General features: G+C 33.2%; 3 protein-coding genes across 7 annotated transcripts; 2 read left to right on the top strand and 1 right to left on the bottom strand.

Annotated features, from left to right (window-relative positions):
- The first annotated feature begins 1,872 nt into the window (after window positions 1-1,872).
- LOC122593235 (cytochrome B5-like protein) lies at window positions 1,873-7,361 on the top strand. The gene is made up of 5 exons (XM_043765617.1): window positions 1,873-2,134; window positions 2,284-2,324; window positions 5,590-5,667; window positions 5,826-5,917; window positions 7,009-7,361. The coding sequence occupies exons 1-5, from the start codon at window positions 2,056-2,058 to the stop codon at window positions 7,073-7,075; spliced, it is 357 nt and encodes a 118-aa protein (XP_043621552.1). The 5' UTR covers window positions 1,873-2,055; the 3' UTR covers window positions 7,076-7,361.
- A 1,470-nt stretch (window positions 7,362-8,831) lies between these two features.
- On the top strand, window positions 8,832-12,926 carry LOC122591054 (2-oxoglutarate-Fe(II) type oxidoreductase hxnY-like). 5 transcript variants are annotated; one of them, XM_043763244.1, is made up of 11 exons: window positions 8,832-8,851; window positions 9,760-9,955; window positions 10,192-10,290; window positions 10,785-10,836; window positions 10,966-11,087; window positions 11,169-11,269; window positions 11,352-11,410; window positions 11,498-11,554; window positions 11,802-11,847; window positions 11,994-12,073; window positions 12,653-12,926. In XM_043763244.1, the coding sequence occupies exons 2-11, from the start codon at window positions 9,766-9,768 to the stop codon at window positions 12,732-12,734; spliced, it is 888 nt and encodes a 295-aa protein (XP_043619179.1). In that variant the 5' UTR covers window positions 8,832-8,851; window positions 9,760-9,765; the 3' UTR covers window positions 12,735-12,926. The 5 variants fall into 5 exon arrangements, with proteins under 5 accessions (XP_043619179.1, XP_043619180.1, XP_043619182.1 ...); XM_043763243.1 differs by lacking the exon at window positions 8,832-8,851 and adding an exon at window positions 8,871-9,057; XM_043763245.1 differs by lacking the exons at window positions 8,832-8,851; window positions 11,994-12,073 and adding an exon at window positions 8,858-9,057 and having other exon boundaries at window positions 12,653-12,768.
- A 160-nt stretch (window positions 12,927-13,086) lies between these two features.
- On the bottom strand, window positions 13,087-18,325 carry LOC122591053 (NADP-dependent malic enzyme-like). The gene is made up of 18 exons (XM_043763242.1): window positions 18,132-18,325; window positions 17,590-17,710; window positions 17,421-17,495; window positions 17,177-17,328; window positions 16,980-17,085; window positions 16,793-16,858; window positions 16,417-16,512; window positions 16,125-16,280; window positions 15,952-16,050; window positions 15,305-15,352; window positions 15,132-15,185; window positions 14,944-15,042; window positions 14,762-14,851; window positions 14,594-14,671; window positions 14,428-14,502; window positions 14,240-14,330; window positions 13,803-13,931; window positions 13,087-13,369 (listed from the first exon to the last, which is right to left on the bottom strand). Exons 1-18 carry the CDS (start codon window positions 18,269-18,271, stop codon window positions 13,281-13,283), a joined length of 1,764 nt encoding a protein of 587 aa, XP_043619177.1. The 5' UTR covers window positions 18,272-18,325; the 3' UTR covers window positions 13,087-13,280.
- Between the last annotated feature and the right edge of the window lie 2,869 nt (window positions 18,326-21,194).

Raw genomic sequence — 21,194 nt, 5'->3', positions numbered from 1 at the left:
CGAAAATCCATATAAAAAGAATGGAAGTCGCAAGTGAATAAAAAAAACAGGTTTATGTCTCATCTCATATGGCTTTCTTTGATAACCACCATGAAATTGATTTTATAAAATTAATATGTAGAATTTATAAGTATGCCTTCATGTGAAACTCATAAAATGTACAATTAGGAAAAAAAAAATTATAAAATTTGAATCTCATGACAAGTAGCCAACATAGTGAAGGTACTTAAATAATATGAAGTAAACAAAGGTTAAATGTAAAATAAATTATGGATAACACAATCATCCTTGAAAATAACATATTTTCATGGATAAGTAGTCTTGTCATCATTATCTAAATCCGAAACATTAAATATGTGTTTGTTTTTTACTTTAAAAATAACAACTTACAACTGACTATAACTAAAGATGGGATTTATCAAGTAAAAATCAATTTTGGCGACTTTTGTCGATAGTCCTCAAGTAAAAATCAATTTGAGTAAACTCTGTCCTTGACTTTCATTGATAGTCATTGCAAAACATACAAATATCTGATGAAATAAGTTTAATGCTAGATTATCTCCATCTTTTTTGACAAAATAATATTAGATACTAATAAATGAAAATTTAGTGGTACTGTTAATGCTTGTGAGTTAAGAATATGATGAATTTAATAATAAAATTAAAATTAGAAACATCAATAAAGCATGTATATATCTCATTATATGTACAACCTAGTAACATAAAAAATTATGGATAAATTCATCAAATAGAAATTGAAATGATAAACCAAAACAATGAATAGTATATCAAGCATTTAGGGTTTAAATGTTTTTCAAACTAAAAATCTTTAAGTTTTATAGTAGTTATGATACGTAAATCACAATTGTATCAATTTTACCTTTTATTTGTATTAATGAAAAAATCTTTCCAACTATCAATTTTAATAAAATTTTACTAATTTGAAATAAATAAGAAACTTTGTGAGTTGTCATTTCATAAAATAAGAGTGGAATTATATACGTGTGACTCCAAACACTATTTATTTATTACACATGACATTACAGAAGTCAAGGTTGTTTATTAATTATGGATCTTAAAAAATAAACAAAACATCATGTAGTACAATTGGCAAATAAGCCTACACTTTAACAGGGAGGTTGTGGGTTCTAACCCTGTCTCTAGCATTTTTAAATACATTTTAATAAAATATGACACTAACTCTAAAATGCTTATGTGGATGCTGACATGTCTTTGGGATCGATATGGTGGCGCCACATTAGAAAATGCTGACGTGGCGGGCTCTGACAGTGCCACGTGAGCACTTTCTGATATAGATATAGATATAGATATAGATATAGATATAGATATAGATATAGATTTTCAGGTTCGGGTATGGGGATTGACGGTTTCCCATCCCCATCGGGGATTAGATTTGCATCCCCATACCCGTCCCCATCCCCGGTCAAATCAGATGCGGGTATCGGGTTATGTGGATGCTGACATGTCTTTGGGATCGATATGATGCCGCCACATTAGAAAATGCTGACGTGGCGGGCTCAGACAGTGCCACGTGAGCACTTTCTAATATAGATATAGATATAGATATAGATATAGATATAGATATAGATTTTCGGGTTCGGGTATGGGGATTGACGGTTTCCCATCCCCATCAGGGATTAGATTTGCATCCCCATACCCGTCCCCATCCCCGATCAAATCAGATACGAGTATCGGGTTTTCCATCAGGTACGGGTAATTTTGCCATCCCTACATGGATCGTTTTAACTTTAACACAACGAGTATCGTATAAAATTTTTTTTTGCCCCACTTTACTCGAAACAATTTATCTTTTGTTCCATCAGAGTGTGCTTCTTTCTGTTTTTAAAAAACCCATAAACAAAAAAAAAAAAAAAAAAACAAAAGTTGATCAACGTCACCATCTTCTCTTCCACATTATCCGCTGTTATAACCCACCCACTACTCAGTCCTATCTAGATCCACCGTGGTCGGGTCGGGTCAAGATCCGTTACATTTGTCTACTCCCAACTTATTTAACACAAACACATTAGGAATATGGAGCTAATAGTGTTGACTTTGATTGTTGGTTTGTTATTAAGTTTGCTGTTTTTAGCCCCTCGATTTCTCAAATCAGGTAAACCAAAACTCTCATCCGCTTTTTCTGTTACATTTCATTTCACTATTCATCATGTCATTATTATCATTTTTTATATATAATTGTTTTGCTGCATTTTTCCATCAATTTATCTATATGTTTTTAATATTTGTCATGTAATAATGCAGATCAAAAACAAAACATTCATTCAGATTCTAACAACACTAAGGTACTATATACTATATTATTATTCTTATTAATAATAAAAAATTTAGAAATAACTAGTACCCCAACTTTATCAGATTCTTCTAGGCATATATCCTTTTTAAATGTATCATTGTATATGTTAGTTCTAATTTTTCATAAACAACTTTCAGTTTCTAAATAATAAGAATTGCTCTTTGTTTATAAGATAATTTTGAGAACCGGATAGACCATGAATGGAAGGTGTAGGAATAAGAAACTTTATGGTGATAAGAAATGTATAACATGGTGTTGCAGACTTTTATTTACGTGACTAGACGGACATTTGTGATATACGGTTATTATGCTAAGAGTTCTTTGTCTTTTCCTGGGGTGTTAAACAGACAAGTCTCTATTTACGAAGGGATCCTGATCATGTTAAGTTTAGCAACAGGGCGCAAACATTTTAGTGTAGTTGATCCTGAGGGAACCCTTTTGCAACACGTGCCTTGTATCGTTTTTAAGGTCCCATCTGCCTGAAACTTTGATTTGAATACCCATTTACATCCTACCATTATCTTTGTACCAGGTAGCTCTCCTACATTTCAAGTTTAATTTTTTTTTTAAGTGCCTCCGTCTCTTTAAAGATCGCTTTTCAGCACCCTGGAACTTTTAAAGCATCCTGTACATTCTTTTGAATCTCAACACAAGACATGTTATAGGAAAAGTCAGAAAAACTTGGTGAAAAGGTCGATTTATACATAACCTTTTTTGACTTCCGGATAGCAATGGGAATATCTGTCTCATTGTGGTTAAGTTCTGTGTTCGAGTCAGACTCTTGGTAAGGCTGGACAGTGTCGGGAGTGATCTTTTAAGAAGAATAGATCTCAATAAGGTGCTTTTCCTGATATGTTTGCTGACTTTGCTCCAGCTGATGTGTTTCATTGTATCTTCTTTTGTAAGTTTTAATATCCACGTTAGGTGGTTGAGTTGAGTTATTTTTTAGAGGAGTAGAACGCTCATTCCTAATTTCAAAAGTTTTTTTAAGACCAGAATTTATGATAATCAAGGTCCTTTTCAGCGATTGACTTATCTGAAGATTTTTGAAAACATAATTTTCAGTTTTCTCATCCTTAATTGTTCAAAAGATTGTGTTGATATTTTATGACTTAGAAATCGAGTTCTTGTGATATAGTTTGCAAACTTGAAGAAAATTGCTTTTAATTGAAACCGAGTTATCATTACTTATCATCCCCTGGAGACTTTAAAAAGGGTTTATTATCAAATAAATGAGGCATCCATTGTGCTGAAGATCCTTTTTAAGTAATGATCGTAACACTTGTGCTTGTACCCTCGTTGGTTTGGAGCATAGCTAATGAAAACATATTTCTTTATTTCGGATCAAGTTTACTTCTATATATACTGTGATCGCGAATAAACACAGTGCAACCAAAGAGATTGCTGCATGATTAGTTGGTTACAAGGGTGTAAAAGGTTTGTAAAATTTCAATAGGGTTTTTAAAGTTTTAAACTTTTGAAGGCATATTATGGTTTATAAGGTAAGTTGCTGTAAAAATTGTTTCATTCCTAAGTATCTTTAGAACATATTTGGCGAATAATAATGCTCCAAATCTCAAGAATATGTTTGTTTTTTATTTCTTCCTTTGTTCTGTTGCGAGGTGTTAACACATACACTCTGGTAAATGATGCCTTTCGAAATAAATCCCTCAAAGTTTCATTACTAAAATTCTTGACCATTGTCACTTCTAAAGTTTTGAATTCTTGCTTTAAATTGGGCTTCGACCATGGCATAATAACCTTTCAAATTTTGTTCAACTTCATATATTTTTCGTAAGTAAAAATAACCCGTGAACTCTAGTGTGATCATCAATAAATGAAACAGACCACCTTTTTCCTGAGATTGATAAGACACAGGAAGGTCCGCGTACGTCATTGTGAAGAAGGCTTATAATGGCGAGATGGACAATCTGCCCTGCTTTGTTTCGCTAAAGCACTCACATTGAAATTAAGAAGGATCTTTATTTCCAAATGACATTGATGGATCCGCTGGCTAAGAAGCCAAAGGTAGACTGGTAGTTAAGTGTTGAGTTTCAGAAGTTATCTAATTATAATTGGTATGTACTTGGAAGTCAAGTTAGGTTAGGTGTCTTTGTTATTTAAATAAGGGTTGCGTGCCAATTGTTTTGTTTTAGGGAGTTGATTATTGAGGTTCTTATGAACAATCAGGGGGACTGGAATTCAAATCCAGTTTAGGAGTTACTGGAGCTCGAATCCAGATTTATCAACACAACAGCCGATTGCCATCGGCTTTGTTTGTGTTATTATCTTGTGTTATTACTGTTTACCTTGTTGATACACATCAGACTTTGGAAACACATGTTGCATATAATGGAAACTAGGATGACCTAAACGCAACATGAATAACCATTGTCACGACAAACAAATATGGACTGACAGTAGTGTCAGCACAAACTAGAGGCTAAATTATCGAGATGTGATCCTTGTTTGAGTAAATAATAGTCTCCACTGATCCTAGCATTGTTAATCGTCGTCCTCGAGCCCACAACCTGAATTTCACAATGAGAGGAATCGGATATAGCTACACATTAAGGTCTTGGGTTAGTCTTTTAACAGAAGTTAAGTTGTACGAAAGCTATGAAACATGCAACACGTTATAGAGTTTAGGGAAGGGGAAATTGTGATGGTTCCTTGGCTGGCTAAGGTAGAATATGAACCATTAGCGACTTTGACACTTTTGTTTCATGTACATGGTTTGTAGAGCCTGCTACTAAGTGGTGTTCCGATCTCCTTGAGTTCCACCCTTGTTATTTGAGAAATATTGTGGCTTCCTGTAGATTTTTCAGCAGGTTTCCTCAGTGTGCCGATAGCGGTTGCAGTGGCTTTCATGTTTGTCAAAGTTTCCCCTGAAGGCTCTGTAAACAAGCACAGAATCTTCACGCTCAAAGAGACCAGATTTCAAGCCATTAAGCATAGTCTTTGGTCATTTGTCCTGAAGTCAAATCTCTGAAAAGTGTTCCTTGTCTTTTTCTAGGGTGTCAAACAGACGTCTCTATTTAAGGGGCAAGATTTTGATGACTCTTGATTGAGAAAGCAGATGACGAGCATAGAAAACTTAAATACGTATTTATAGATATTGACTTTTGTAACCACTGAAAAAACGTCTCTGTCTTTCAAGCTCTATTTGTGAAACTCTTACATTTGTATAGAAGCATGACTCTTTGGATTAAAAGAATGTTAAATGAAAAATGTTCTATATTATTTGAATGCAGTCTGTGAAAGCATATAACAAGGCTGAAATTTCCTTGCACAACAAGAGGACGGATTGTTGGATCATTATCAAAGAGAAGGTTAGCTAATATAGCCCTATTACATTGTGCCTTTACTATGACTGTATATAAAATATAAATGTTAAAAAACCCTAATAAAAGGTTTAATTTCTTAGCATAGAAAGAAATAGAAATACATGCTGTTTGTTTGTCTTCAAGTGTTTTCATATTAAACGTAGGTATATGATGTAACACCTTATGTTGAAGAACACCCTGGTGGTGATGCAATTCTGTCTCATGCTGGTGATGACTCAACCGAAGGATTTTTTGGGTGAGAGCCTCTAGCTTTCGGATTCAGTTTGTGCATTTTTGAAAATAACTAGCTGACATAATCTCGATGCTTAGCTTTGAAATGCTTACTTTCTACAATGAGAAAGCACAAGTACTGTTTGTCGAAAGGTAGCTATAATATATTGTTGCACGCAGCCTTTGCCTTCCTTTTGGCTGACCATTTGGGTTACAGCCTCGCACTTGATGTTCCCCTATTTTTGCACTTTAGGAAAATATCCAAGGCCACAAAGCCTTGTTGGTATTCTTTTGGCTTTGTTTTGAGGCATCAAATTCACTAGTTTAGTTCTGAATCCATTGGTTACAAGTATATTTAACTTCCAGTTGGTCAAATTTCTGAATAAAAAGATAGTTAAACAGGAAACATGGTGAAAGGGAAACAGGTTAAGTGAGCTGAAAGTCACCCAAAGTGTTTTCTGAATTTCCCTAACTCCCTATATAAAACTTGAAAATAACAGAATTTTTTTTTGGTCAGCACAACCTCACCCATTTTGTCTACTAATAATTGTATCCATACAGAAAGTAGATACTTCCCAACACCGACTCATATGATACTTACACTTATTATCTGACCCGCCCATTTTGTCACCTTTAGTTTTGACTTACCCCTGAATTATGCTCAAATCTTCTGAGTATATGTAGGGTTATTAAAGACTCTATGAAGTGCCTAAAGGGATGAGTCCTGCAAAGGTTGTCTTTTTAATTCTTTTGAAGAACAAGGACATAAGCAAGGAGTCATCCTACCTTTTGTCCGATTAAGTAAAATTAGCTTGTTGTAAGCTCAGATTCTTGTACAACTGGTGCAAATACAGAAAGAATAAAAAAATAGATTTGCCTTTGAGTATTATCCTCACGCCTCCTGTATTTTTCTTTAAATAGATTAAATGTCATTATGTTTATAGAAAATTTGATCTAGGTCTCTTACCAAGGACTGGTGTGTGGACTACCTTAGTTTTATGTACATTTTTATTTTGTATTCACGTGGGTGCATTCACGCCAAAGCAAACTCATTTGTGTGCCTAGTGCATAAACTCATTTTAATTTAAGTTAATTAATTGCATTTATGTGTGGCAGGCCGCAGCATGCAACACGAGTATTTGATATGATTGATGACTTCTACATTGGTGAGCTAGAAAAATGATGGCATTTGATATGTGGGATGTGCAATATGTTTTTGGGATTATAACGTTAGTCTAGCTGGATATGACATTCTTCGTCTATAGTCCGTTTGAGCAAGATGAAAATTAAGTGTTCGGATGTAGACTATTAATTGAATTCAGAGACATGTCCTTTTCAATCTGTCTTACGACTTTGGCCTCTGACGCATTTTCAAGCCATTGTATCTCATCTAAAAGGTGACAAAAAAACGGAGAACAGGTGTAACATTCATTTTAGATGTAAACATCTAAATGGTTTTAGTTTGATTACATGTCTTTGTAGTAAAAACTGAAAATCATGACCACTTCTAAATCTGTTGATAATTAAAAAAATTGAATTGAAATGCAATACATTTTACAGTGGGTGAAATTCTGTTGGTAAATAACCAAAATCCAATTTGATTAGAAAGGTAAAAGAATTTTACTTGACCTCTCAAAGGACTTCTTTGGTACTATTACTATTACTAAGACCTAGGTAGAAGGTAGTTCACCCCGTGTAGTCATGTACGTTTAGCGGCGCAGCCGCACATGTATTTTTTTCTTTTTTAGATTAGTATCTCAAAAGCCGCTTTCCAAAAAATCAAAAAATTCCAATACGAAACCAAAATCAGGTCACTTCGTTTAAGAGAGCTTGGCACTGAAAACTCCAATAACAAGCTGGCTTGTCCTAAGCCCTTGCTTTTGACGGAATATCTCAACTCCTTTCAGTCGACTCCCCCAATCATACGTTTACTTTTTGAAAAGCTTTTTAAATATTTACCCCTCGGAGTGGCAAAGATAAAATTAAAGAATTTGAGTTTACCCTTTTGAAAAGCTTTTTTAAACATTTTGAGTTTACGCAATAGCTCATGATAGAATTTTGAAAAATCCGGGTTTAGTTTTGACAACCTAACCAAAATGAGCTGTAATTGACGAAAAATTTTAATTTCATGAATTTTTACTATCCTACAATTCCAAAGAAAAGCTATTTAGACTCTTTTGTTCACAAAGGCTTCTATTCCAGCATTTACAGTTTGGAAGCTATATGATTAGAAATGTGTTACGTAGCTCTTAATTTAATAAAGAGCAAGCGGCTTTTTTTTTTAGTCATTAAGTGCTGAATGTATTAAGTAACTGAATGTATAAATAATGTTAGAATGTATTAAGTAAAAAATAGATAATTGACGGTTATTTTTGTTTATTAAGTCCAAAAAAGAACATAATTAAGTTATTAATTATTAAGTATGTTAAGTAAAAAAAGAACGGGGCCTAACTATCCCAACAATAAAGAAAAAAAAGAAGGAATTTAGATGCTCATATGCACTATGCAGTGTTTTTTAAATTCGACCGAAAACTTGAACTCGGATTTAGAAGCGGTTCCTCCACGAGTCAGACTCTACTAAATCAAACTATTACTCGGTCAACAGTCAAGACTCGGGTCAACTTTGGTCAAAATCAACCGACTCGGTCAAGAATCTGCCGACTTCGTGTCAAGGTCAACTTTAGTCAATTTTATATTTCTCTTTGCAAAAAATTTTTAATAAAATCTTAAATTGGTTTAAATTTATGTTTATGAACAATTAAGTTTGAACTTTAAAGCGTCATATTATATTTCTAAACATTTATATTTAAATTTGAAATTTATTGCATATACGGAGTATAATTTTAAATTTTATTATTATTATTTGTATTATAAAAAGCCCAATTCTTCCCGATTATCAAAACCTTGTAATTGATCCGATTTTGAAAGTAACGAGTTCTTAGCGGAAGGAAGGAAGCAAGTAAGATATACTTCTATAATTTATCTATAAAGATTCAGAACGGCACGCAATTCCACCTCTTTCTTTATTTCTTTTCTTCCTTCCGTTCTTTAAAATTTATACACCCCTGATATCCAAATATGAGTGACTGTAAAAGAGTATCAAATATGAACTCTATTGATCTCTCTTCCCCAGATATCGCTACCTCTGTTTCCTTACTTAAACAGGTTTTCTAATCTCTCTTTATGTGTGTGTGTGTATAATACATGTATGTCATGTGCTGTGTGTTCAGAACAGATAAAGTATAGTTTCAAGTTTCAACACTATATGATTCTATATATGTTTTGGATATATATATATATATATATATACACGAGAGCAAGTACCCGCGCGTGCGGCGGTGAGATGGTGCGGTGATACCTAGGTCATAGAGTATGATAGGTTATAGGAGTTATATGTCATAGAGTATGATCGTCAAATGCCTTAGCCGTACGGGCTCCGCCCTCGGATTTAAAAATTTGTCGAAAGTATATCGAATGACATCTCTAATGAAAGAGCATGAAATTTTAAGAACACCCATACGATTTTAAGAGCATGAAATTTATCGATGTACGGTTTTTGACATAAAAGATTTTGAATGAATTGGAGGAATAAATGATTTATGGAGAGAGAAAAAAGATGATTGGTTGAGATTTGAGGAGAGAGAAATGTATTATAGTTATTTTTTATAAATATAGAATAGATAAGAGGGGCATTTTGGGAAAGTACTTAAAATCAATATTGAAAAATTTCAAGTTTGAAAATCTAGAGAAAATCTGCTTTATAATATAGTATAGATATAGCAGAACAATTTTAATGTTTTAGAGATTCTACATAATATGCTTGTAGTTATGGTGTACGTGATTTAATGTGTTTTGTATGTATCATAGGCATGTATGGATTCTGGTTTTTTTTATGTAACCAATCATGGCATCAGTCAAGAATTCATGGAGCAAGTTTTCAACCAAAGCAAGAAGTTTTTTGATCTTCCTTTGGATGAAAAAATGAAACTTCTTAGGAACGAAAAACATCGAGGCTACACCCCTGTTCTCGATGAACTTCTTGATCCCGATAATCAGCTTCAGGGTATAGTTTCCTATAATTGTACTAAGGGGCCGTTTGGTTCCCATTTGAATTCGATAAAATGAAATTTAGAATTTTCTATACATGACAAGGAAGAAAACTTAAATTTCATTACAACAAATTCCCATACAGTCTGGAACCAAATGGCCCCTAAGATTTATCACACAACTATTATGACTTAATTCATATACATATGAACACAAGCATTATAAACTATAATTAATGAACCGGTTTAATAGGTGATCACAAGGAGGGATTTTATATAGGTATCGAACTGCCTGAAGATGATCCTGAAGCTCAAAGGTCATTTTACGGGCCAAATTTATGGCCTGGCTCAGGTATTAACCGAAATACCGAATATGTGTCTCATTATGTAAATGGGTTGCAAGAGAGTCTGTCTCAATGTGTTTCTTCTCTCTGAAGTTGTGAAAATCAGATGATCACTTATTTGACTAATCAGTGATTTTGTAAAGAATTAAAAGATTAAATGGCTAAATAGATCTTTTTAGTGAGTAATAGACACTTTTTGTGAGGTAGGACTAGAAGTCATTCCTAGTAGGCCAGAAGAATGTGCAGATTGTTATATTATATTAACCTTAAAATGTCACTTTTGTTACAATAATTAGTATCAAATTATTCATACAAAACTAGTGATCTGATTGTTACATTAACAGAATGCAGAATCTGTATAACACTGAAACTGATGCTTGCATCTTAAAGTTGCACTTACCAGATAGTTATCTAGTATACATCCAAAGGATCGCTAAAAAGTGTATTCATTAATGTGTTACAACTATTTAGTAAATTTTTAGTTGCATCATTGTGGTGACAGATATCTTGCCTGGATGGAGACAAACTATGGAAAAATATCATCAAGAAGCTATGTAAAGTTTTCATCAAGAAATTTGCTTTATTGTGAAGAATATATGTAGTTCTGTAATCACAATAAAAGTGCATGTTTTTTGTAACTGTTGTACTAACTATCTAACTAAATCGTTTTGTGACATGTATAGGCAAGTGGTTAGAAAAATCGCAAGGCTCATAGCTCTTGCACTTGATCTAGATACCAACTATTTTGACCAACCAGAAATGCTTGGGAAGCCTATTGCAATCTTACGCTTGCTGCATTATGGAAGTAAGAAATTTAGAAATAATCTCGTGTCAATGTTTTTGACTTCGTGTATAAAGGAAAATAAGAAAGGTGGTTATGATGTAGGTCAATTATCTGATCCAGCAAAGGGAATATATGGAGCTGGTGCACACTCCGATTATGGTTTGATTACTCTCCTAGCTATAGACAAAGTTTCCGGGCTCCAAGTATGCCAATATGATACTAGCCAGATATGCATTTTATTCTGCTTTTAAATATTTTGTAATATAATTATGTGATGTTACAAAGATATGCAAGGACAAGGATGCCGAGCCTCAGGTATGGGAGTATGTTGAACCGTTAAAAGGGTAAGTCGTCTTAATATTTACTCCTATCAAGATAGTGAATAATGTATTATTAGCTCTGAAATTTAATAGTTTATATGCGCATGTCAGAGCATTTGTGGTAAATTTGGGTGACATGCTTGAAAGATGGAGCAATGGTATTTTCAGGTTTATCTGTTTTCTCCTGGTTTAAAAGATATTTACTATTAGTAAGATTTTAAAAGAGATGCCACTGCGGGAAATATAAAAAGGAATATCAAATTTGAGATGAAATGTACATGTAATTGGACTCTTTAAAGTACTAGGTTTGACTTAAAGTCCAACTCAACAAGCAATATGTTGGCCAAATGAATATTGCTTAATTATCAGAATTATTTGCAATTGTCCTATTCATTCTCACCTTATCTTTAAACAGGTCAACGTTGCATCGAGTGTTAGGCAATGGCCAAGAACGATATTCCGTAAGACTTTTTCTAGTTCTTCAAATGATCTGCACGTGTTGTTTATTTCTTCTTTAATGTACAAAATCTTAAAATCATTCAGACCTTTGACTATTTAAGCAAGAAGTCATAGAAGTTAATATATGGTTCTGCCTTTGTATGAGCAGATTCCATACTTTGTGGAGCCTAGTCATGATTGTATAGTTGAGTGCTTACCTACATGCCAATCGAAAGAAACCCCCCCGAAGTAAGTGTTTGTTATATGAAATATGTGTTGTAAGAATAAAATGATTCTGGACAACTTCAAAGTCTGAATACAAAATGAACCTTGTACATGCACTAGCTTAGCGTCCATCACCACAAATCTGCTAAAAACTGCTTCCTCACTTCTTGACAAAAGATATATTTTGTTTGTAACGATAACCCAAGTATTAGAGGTGGCAAAATGGACTGGTCCGTCAGGTTGTGTTTGGTAAAGTGTGCTAAAAATGACATGTAAACACATTCTTTTGAACTTTTTAGAAGTGTGCTAGATATAATTCCAAAAGTAATATAAGATGTAAGTTTATTAGGAGCTTTTTATGCATTCCGAGCGACTAATATGAGTTGTTCGCTTTTTAGTTTAGCCTGTTAGAGGAAACATAACGAGTATGGTTTAGAATGAGACTCAAAGTTGCATATGCCCACAAAGGACCGAATATACGTATATGACAAGACCAAGTGCAGTGATGGTTCTTTTTTTGCCGTGTAGTTGTCATTTAGCATATAGTAAAGTATTTGAACAAGTCTCTTGATAGTTGTCATTGTTAACTTTCAATTATGTCAGGTTTCCTCCTATCAAGTGTGAACAGTACCTCCTTCAACGATACCAGGACACACATGCTCACCTGAGTACATATAAGCCGTGAACATCAATGTTGTCACTGAGTTCGTCGTATTACAAAAGAGCAATGCTAGATCCTCTTACAAATCCTGTTAGTCAATCATCCAATTCACACAGAATGCGTGTTTCGTGTACAATATTTATCCTGAAAGTAGTTGCATCTCAAGGAGATTGTAAAACTAATAAAAATACATGATTAAATTTGATGAATTTTGCAGTTGCATGTGTTGTATATCTATCAGTTATGTGTGATTTTATTAATTCAACAACTATAATATGGATGGGTCAAGAAAGAAAAACAATAGACAGCTGCCAATCGTCGGTAAGGATTCAAATATTGCAATTTGGGGAAAAAATGAAGGAAAACAAAGTTAATGTAGTGAGCAAAAAGCTTCTGTTATTTTGTTAACTATAAAGATAACATTCACACATAACCAACCGCGTGCTAAACCACTCACAGAACAACATATAGATAACAACATGCACAAAAGGATAACAAAAACAATATTATAACACACTCGATTAAATCATTAAAATCAGAAACTCGGACCACGGAAAGTTAGCTAATGGTTTATCTGTAGCTTCGGTAGTTGGGGGTGTACATACAGCTCTCAGCATATTTCACTAGATCCACAGGGCGGGGAAGACGTGTTGCCAAACCTGTAATGCATTTGGCCAACTTGTTAAGCAAAGAACAGTTATACTTATGATCCAAACTACAAGCAGTAAGGATATTGAAAAACATAGCACATGTTTCTGGGGATATTTTAATTCCATATACTTGTGAATTGGTCTGTAAATAGATTATTCAGCTTATGATTTATCTCTGGTGGGTTAATTGAGTTAAAAATAAATTAGCCGAGGAAAAAACAGACAAAAAGTCTACCCAAGTTTAATTCTAATGTATAAATCTAGTGATTCATTAAGAGATGCTAATTACAAATCATACATAACACATTAATTTTTGGTAAAGAATTTCCAAGTTTTTGCAGTGTGTGTTTTCAATCAACTAACCCAACCTGCATTGTTTCGACCAGTTCAAATATTACTTAGTCGATTTGTTACCTCTACACCCTAGTAAAACGAGACTCACCAAGTTCATATGCTTTAGCAGCAACATTTGCAGCAATGTTAGCAGAAATCTTTCTGATGTTGGTAAGTGGGGGATAAATCATCCCTTTATCGTAGTGCTCCTGAGTTACTTGATTAGCCAATGCTTCCGCTGAACAAACAGAAATATGTCATTTCATAGTTATACCATGATACACGCAATCGATGCAATGCAATATTTTATATTGCATTCTTAAATGTTAAGAATTGTAAGTGGTACTTGGATTGAGATCCTCTAAAGTTGATCCAACTTTATAGGTAAAGGTTGATCAACTTTAACCATTGGATTAAATCTAATGGTCAAGATTTGAACACCAAATTTTAATCTTGATCATTGAATTTAATCCAATGGCTAAAGTTCATCCAACTTTACCTATAAAGTTGGATCAACTTTAGAGGATCCTAATCCGTGGTACTTACATGCAGCCAAAAGCATCTCATCATGAACACGGATTGCACCACACATGACCAACCCAAAACCAAGTCCAGGGAAAATGTAAGCATTGTTTGCCTGGATATAACAAAGAGAAAGCTAGCTATATGAGTACGCATGATCAGTTTCGAGGTTGTAAATATCCAGGACTTTAATATATACACAGAAGTATGACCTGGCCAGGAATGAAGAGTTTGCCATTGTATTCATAAGGATCAAAAGGACTTCCACTAGAAAATATTGCACGTCCCTATAAAATGATATATCAAGTGTTTAGTTTGTGTTAATCTGCAAATATCTGTATTGCAGTCACACGATAGAGAATGGGTGAGTATAGTCACCTTGGTCCATGTGTAAGCTTGTTCAGCAGTGCACTCTGCTTGTGAGGTTGGGTTGGAGAGAGCCATAATAAGCGGTGTCTACATACAATAATTTATTTCATTACATTAGTGTGAGGCCTGTGTTGTATATGAGACTACGAGAGTGCGAGTGAGTGTGTGGGGGTAAACCTCGTTGTTGGCTGCCATAGCTTGAACTACTTCCTTTGTAAATGTCTGTCCTACCCCAGATGTTCCAATTAGAACTGATGGTTTGATAGCCTGCCATTTATTAATGAAGAAAACCAATAGTTACACAAAACCGGTCAGATTTTATTAATGAAAAGAGAAAACAAATACTACAATCATCTCACATTGACAGCATCTAAGAGAGTTGAAAGAGGCTCATGTTCATGAGCCCATGGTTGCTTGAAATGCTGAAGGGATGCTTTACGAGAACTAACAATTAACCCCTGAAGAAGCAGCCATCATGTAAGAATAACAGAAGCATATGATAGGAAATGCAAAAATATTAGAGATCAACTTGTACGGTTGTACCCACCTTAGAGTCGACAAGCCATATCTTCTTACGAGTCTCTTCGATAGGAATATTTGTCTATAAAACATTAAACAAAGTGATAAGAAAGTTAGCAACTGTTAAAAACAAATCAATAAAAGTAGCAGTACTTAATGTATGTTATGTACAACTAGGCAGTGTTTTGAAACTCTTATTACCTTTGTTGATATCTCAAGAGCAATAAGCTCTGCTATGCCAGTCCCCGCCTGAATAAAATACGGTATAGCATTAGATGTACGTAGAGTTCATTCAAGTCCTAATGCATAGAAATGTCTTTGTGGATCCATGAGTGTATTTAGTTTTATGGATGAATGCTTTACTAATTAGTATTTCTGTATCAAAAGGATCCTGAGGAGGGAAATGGATGGGTCAAGTGGGCTGGGTAATGGGTCAAAACGGTTATCTTTTATATCAGTTAAAACAAGACTCACTGGGTTGACCTGAATGTCTGGAATACTTTTCCAACTTATAACCAACCTTAGATACTAATTGTCTTATCCAAATCACCATAAATGTTACTGGTACTACATTAATAGTAAATTCTTGTGAATAATATAATTTTGTAAGTTGCGGGCATTTAAGGTAACTTTTGGGTGACTTCCAGAATGGCATTACATTATTAACTAAGTTTTATGGTTATGATTTCAAGCTGCCACCTTTGCAAATGACTGTTGGTGTTTACATGTGATAGGATATGATGCATACTGATTCGGGCTGGGCTCTTGATATAGTAAATTTGTTAATGTATTCACATGACCAATCAGGATGCTCATTTATCAACTGAGCACAAAGACAAGAGACTCACTTCTCCAGCACCAAGGAACAAGAATGTGTGATCAGCCAAGCTACCACCAAGTAATTTAAGTGATGCAACAAGTCCTGCAAGGACCACGACTGCAGTCCCCTGAAATGGAAGAAGCAATGTTATACATTGACAAAGATTAGTGAATCGTAAATTAATTAATTAACCATATATACCTGTATATCATCATTGAACACTAAATGGGAGGTTCTATATTTGGACAACAACTCAAATGCGTTGTGGTTTGCAAAGTCTTCAAACTGCACAAGGACTTTTTCACCATAGTTCTGCTTGACTGCAGACATGAACTCCTCGATTAACTCGTAATATTCCTGCACAACAATAAGATCATAACTCCTGCTTCTATAATAAAGAACAGACATAGACTCCTCAAGTAACTCGTAAGTTGCAAATATAAATCTGGAGAGCTTCAATGACTTTAACTTTAATGAGCAGTGATCAATGTACCTTTCCAGTGGCCCTCTTTTGTCTAAGACCAATATAGAACTCATCATTCAATAGCTTCTGATTGTTTGTTCCCACATCAATGGTTATAGGCAAGCACTGCATATTCAAATTAAAAAAACATAACTAAACTTGCAATGAAATAACTTTGCAAGGCAAATGACAGACAAAGGAAATTAAAATATACACTGGAAGATACCTAACAAATTGAATGCAAAAATTAAATTATCATGCAACCACTATCTAAAATTATGAAGTAACTTTATTGGCTCTGCATAATATACTAGACTTCTGCCTCCTACCCTCCGTCCCCAGAAAAGAAAAAAGAAATAAAAGTAAATCATGTCAACTGAAAAGTTCCATTCAAATGAAAGCTTACCGTAGATGGCCTAACTCCTCCAAGTGCAGTATATAAAGCGAGTTTTCCAACTGGAATTCCCATTCCCTGTACAAATATAGATATTGTTCATTTTAGACAAAAAAAATATATATATATACTGTTTCATAGAGCTTCCATAGCATTGAATACACATAATTGCAGACTAAAGATGGCTAGCTTATTTTACCTGACACCCAAGATCTCCCAGCCCCAAGATACGCTCACCATCTGTCACCACAATTACTTGAATACTCCTCTCGGGCCAGTTCTTTAGTACCTCAAGAATCTTACCCCTGCAAAATTTAAGTTATATGCTATCATCAACACATACTTATATGAATTAATCTCATCTAAAGTGAACACGGATCAAATTAGCATCCATACTTTTCTTTCAAACTAATGTAGAGACCCTGAGGACGATTGAAAATACTCCCGTATTTCTGGCAAGCCTCACCAACTGTTGGAGTGTATACAACAGGAAGAAGTTCTTCCACATTATCAATAAGAAGCTTGTAGAACAACCTCTCATTTCGCTCCTATAAACCACAATACACAACAATTATTCAATACAACACACCAAATTATAGCATATGAACTAGTAATTTTTTAAATCGTCTGCAAGTAATACCTCAAGTTCCATCATAGCAACATACTTGTGCAACGGAACTTCATAATTGCGAATACTTTGCATCAATTTCTTCTCCTAAAGAATCATTACAAAAAAAACAAAACATATTTTGTATTAAAAGAAATGAAAAGGTTTAAATCAAATAGATCTCCTAGTGTGAAACACGAACCTGAAGCTCCTGCGTTACAACGGCAGGAGGCAACAGACCGCGCAAGTAATGCGCGTCACGCTCCCTTTCGGTAAAGGCAAGTCCCTTGTTATGATGTGGATCCCTCAGTAAAGTGTATCCACTATTAACAATCACATATAAATCATATTTTTAGTTACTAACAAAAAACTTATAGTTCATAAACAAAAATCAGCATAAAATCGATTCATTATATATATATACACATAAATACATGATCGGTCAAAGGTTAGTCAACTCATCATCTGGTAACAAATAACTCTATTAGTGACAAAAATATATTCATTCAGCATGAATTAACAAATAACTAGATCAAAAAATTGGGTTACAGACTATACATATAGCATATTATATAAGTATATATATATATATAAGTACTTATATATATATATATATATATATTTATATATATATACATCTCAAAATCATAAAAAAGAAAAATAGAATCAGAAGCTAGCTAGTTAGGCATGCAAACTCACAATTACTATTAGATATAGATATATAGATATAGATACATATAGTACCTGGCAACGGAAACAGTCCAGGGAGTAACGAGTTGATCCTCGGTGGCACGATCTTCACCGTAAACATCCTCAACGCCACCGCCCACGGTGGTGCTAGGGTCAACCACTGACTCACCTTCCTTCTTCCTTGGGCTATCCATTTTTATTTTATTTTTCTTTGTATACTCAAATTATTGCTTGATGAACTCATATACATCTCTATCTTACACATATATATATACACACACATGGCCACATGGGAATACGCTAGATAAAAATATATTATTCTACTAGTGGTCAAATTCATATACATACATACATTCATACGTATAATAGTCAAAGGCGTACATATGGTCAAAATATAAATATATATATATATATATATGAAGGTGGACTTATTATAACTTGATTCGTATCATATTTGATTTCATACATATATTTTTAACATTTTCATAAGACTTTCAAATATTTCAATCAGTGCATCAACTTGTTTTTATATGTAAAGACTATAAGTTGAATTATAAACTTCTCATTCTGTCTTCTATTACTCCATGTGTCTTATTTTAATTGTTATGTTGATTAACTTTGACCGTAAATAACTTTGTTTGTGTCATGTAAAACTTGATATAAAATATATGAATGGATTGGGTTTTTAATGTACTTTTCGTTCATATAAGTTTCATCAACTAACATATAGTACAAACAAAGTTATCTACGGTCAAAGTTAGTCAACATGACATTTAAATTAGGACAAAGAGAGTATATGTTTGTTACTTTATTTCAGTATAAGATAACTAATCTTTAGTGAAAGTGATATTTATACCGAAAAATCAATATTACTTTTTATAACACTAGCACGGTATCCGCGCTATGCGGCGGTGGTCGTGGCGGCGACGGTGTAATGGTTGGACGACTGTTGGTGGTGGAGCGGCGGTGGGTTGCGTATATAATTGATGTAAAAGGTTAATGAACATATTTTAAATGATAAATGACTGGCAGTGTAATTTAATCATTAATGTTAAGAGGATAGTGTATATAATAGTATTTTAAGGGGTGTTAAGTGAAAATATTACACATTTTCAACATTACTAAAAATAAAAAGACTATTCTTTTTATAATATAGTATAGAAGTATAGATAAGGCTAACTTAGAAATCATATATGTGATAAATATATCTATTACTATGACATTAATATCATTTCTCATCTTTAAAAGCTAGATCATTTTGATATAATAGGTATCTTAATTTTAATTTTAGTTTTAATATAGGGAGGAGATTCCCTCAAGTTTATCCTAACATGACTAGTCATGTTAGGATGATTTTAGCCTTTGGATGGAAATCAAATATCAAGATCTAAAAATCAATTGATCTAACCTCAATTGACCAATTATAACTTTCGATTTCTTTAAACTAAATTATTAAAGATGTAACTAAATTATATTATTAAAAAACTAACATTAAAGAGAAAAAAAAGTCGACCAAGATGACCAACATATGGTATTAATTTGGATCAACATTTTATGGTATTAATTTGAATTATTAATTTACAATAACAAATACGATATTAAAATAAGGCTCACAACCAAATAATAAAAAATAATCGACATATAAAAATAACAAGTCAACCAAGATGTTTGTATTAAGACTTTGTTTTCTTTTTATTTAATAGACTTAATAATTGAAACTTAATACATTCAATTAAATTTTATGTTTTTTTTTTACTTAATAAATAAAAATAACCATTAATTACTTACTTTTTATTTAATACATACAGACATTATTTATACATTCAGTACTTAATGACTAAAAAAAAAAAACGGCCCTTAACTTGGATTAACATATATGCTATTTTTTTTTTGAACATTAAAAAAGAAGTTTTATTGATATGAACTCTAGCAAGAAGCTAGGAGAAGCATATAATGGCTAGAGAAACGTATAAAAGTAAGAATTTGAAACTACTCCACTGGGGCCAGTTGATTCCTAGGGAGGTCGATCTATTCGATAACCATTGAAAGCTCGTGTCTTTGAGGTCTCTTATTGCAAACCGAGTAGAGGGCTGTTTTCCAGAGAATATACAATCGTTTCTGCATTTCCAAATCGTTCAATAGTATGCGATACGGATAAGGTGTATATGCTATTAACATATATGCTATTAATTTGGAAAAAAACAAGTCGACCAAGATGTTGCATTAACTTGGATTAACATATATGCTATTAATTTGGATTATTATTTTGGATTAACATATATAATAAATTAATAACTAATAATAATGATTACAACCAAATAATAAAAAACGTAATAAAAAAAATTACATATATTAATCCAAACACTCTCAATGACAGGTCAAATACAAGAAATTTAGAATTAAAAAACATTCAAACTATGTTTTTCTAAATAAGGAATGTTAAGTTTTCATATGATCATATATTTAACGTATACAATGGTGACTCCGAGTATATAATAGATAGCATTATATTATTCGATGAGCTTTATTTGTACTAATCATGTAACCCAAATAACTTAATCAATTATTGATATAAAAGCATTGGCAATAGGTCGTGGTGGGATCAGTTGTACATCTTCGGATGCACAATGTACAGTTGTCGTTAAGATGCTAATTATCGGTCCTGATGGAAATTGGAATAATAATAAATAAATATTGAAAATGAGATCCGTAAATTGATTTAATAATTGCGATGGCGCTAACACGGTAGGGAGTAGGGACACACTCACACACTAACGGCTGAGTGGATAACTACTTAGGCCTCTTAGAATAAATAATTCTTCCACGCTTTTTCCACACTGTCACGTTAGCTTTTCTTTCTTCTCATCCAACTCTTTCATACTTACTCACAATAACACATCTTCCACAACTTTTATTTTATATTTATCGAAACAATAAATTAAACTTAATTTTATTTAAAATAAAACATTACAACTAAATTAAAAAACATTACAATTAAACATTAACTAAAAAAAAATACACCTAATCTAAATTATATTAATAAACAAACTACTCTCCATTTTTTTAAGTCTCTACCTTTAAAATACCCAAAATACCCTTAATTTTCAACACATTCTT

This window comes from Erigeron canadensis, chromosome 3 (assembly GCF_010389155.1).
Source record: "Erigeron canadensis isolate Cc75 chromosome 3, C_canadensis_v1, whole genome shotgun sequence".
NCBI classification, from domain to species: Eukaryota; Viridiplantae; Streptophyta; class Magnoliopsida; order Asterales; family Asteraceae; genus Erigeron; species Erigeron canadensis.
Note: the sequence above shows the minus strand (reverse complement) of the source record. Positions and strands in the feature narration are given on the sequence as shown.

Excerpts from the sequence above, each read along its gene's own strand:
- LOC122593235 (XM_043765617.1), top strand. The coding sequence starts at position 2,056 with ATGGAGCTAATAGTGTTGACTTTGATTGTTGGTTTGTTATTAAGTTTG. Across the intron at positions 5,668-5,825 it reads GGATCATTATCAAAGAGAAG|GTATATGATGTAACACCTTA; the intron begins GTTAGCTAATAT and ends TATTAAACGTAG. Across the intron at positions 5,918-7,008 it reads TCAACCGAAGGATTTTTTGG|GCCGCAGCATGCAACACGAG; the intron begins GTGAGAGCCTCT and ends TATGTGTGGCAG.
- LOC122591054 (XM_043763243.1), top strand. The coding sequence starts at position 8,971 with ATGAGTGACTGTAAAAGAGTATCAAATATGAACTCTATTGATCTCTCT. Across the intron at positions 9,058-9,759 it reads CTGTTTCCTTACTTAAACAG|GCATGTATGGATTCTGGTTT; the intron begins GTTTTCTAATCT and ends TATGTATCATAG. Across the intron at positions 12,074-12,652 it reads TCGAAAGAAACCCCCCCGAA|GTTTCCTCCTATCAAGTGTG; the intron begins GTAAGTGTTTGT and ends CAATTATGTCAG.
- LOC122591053 (XM_043763242.1), bottom strand. The coding sequence starts at position 18,271 with ATGGATAGCCCAAGGAAGAAGGAAGGTGAGTCAGTGGTTGACCCTAGC. Across the intron at positions 17,711-18,131 it reads TGGACTGTTTCCGTTGCCAG|TGGATACACTTTACTGAGGG; the intron begins GTACTATATGTA and ends GATTGTTAATAG. Across the intron at positions 14,331-14,427 it reads AACTCTTCATTCCTGGCCAG|GCAAACAATGCTTACATTTT; the intron begins GTCATACTTCTG and ends TGTTATATCCAG.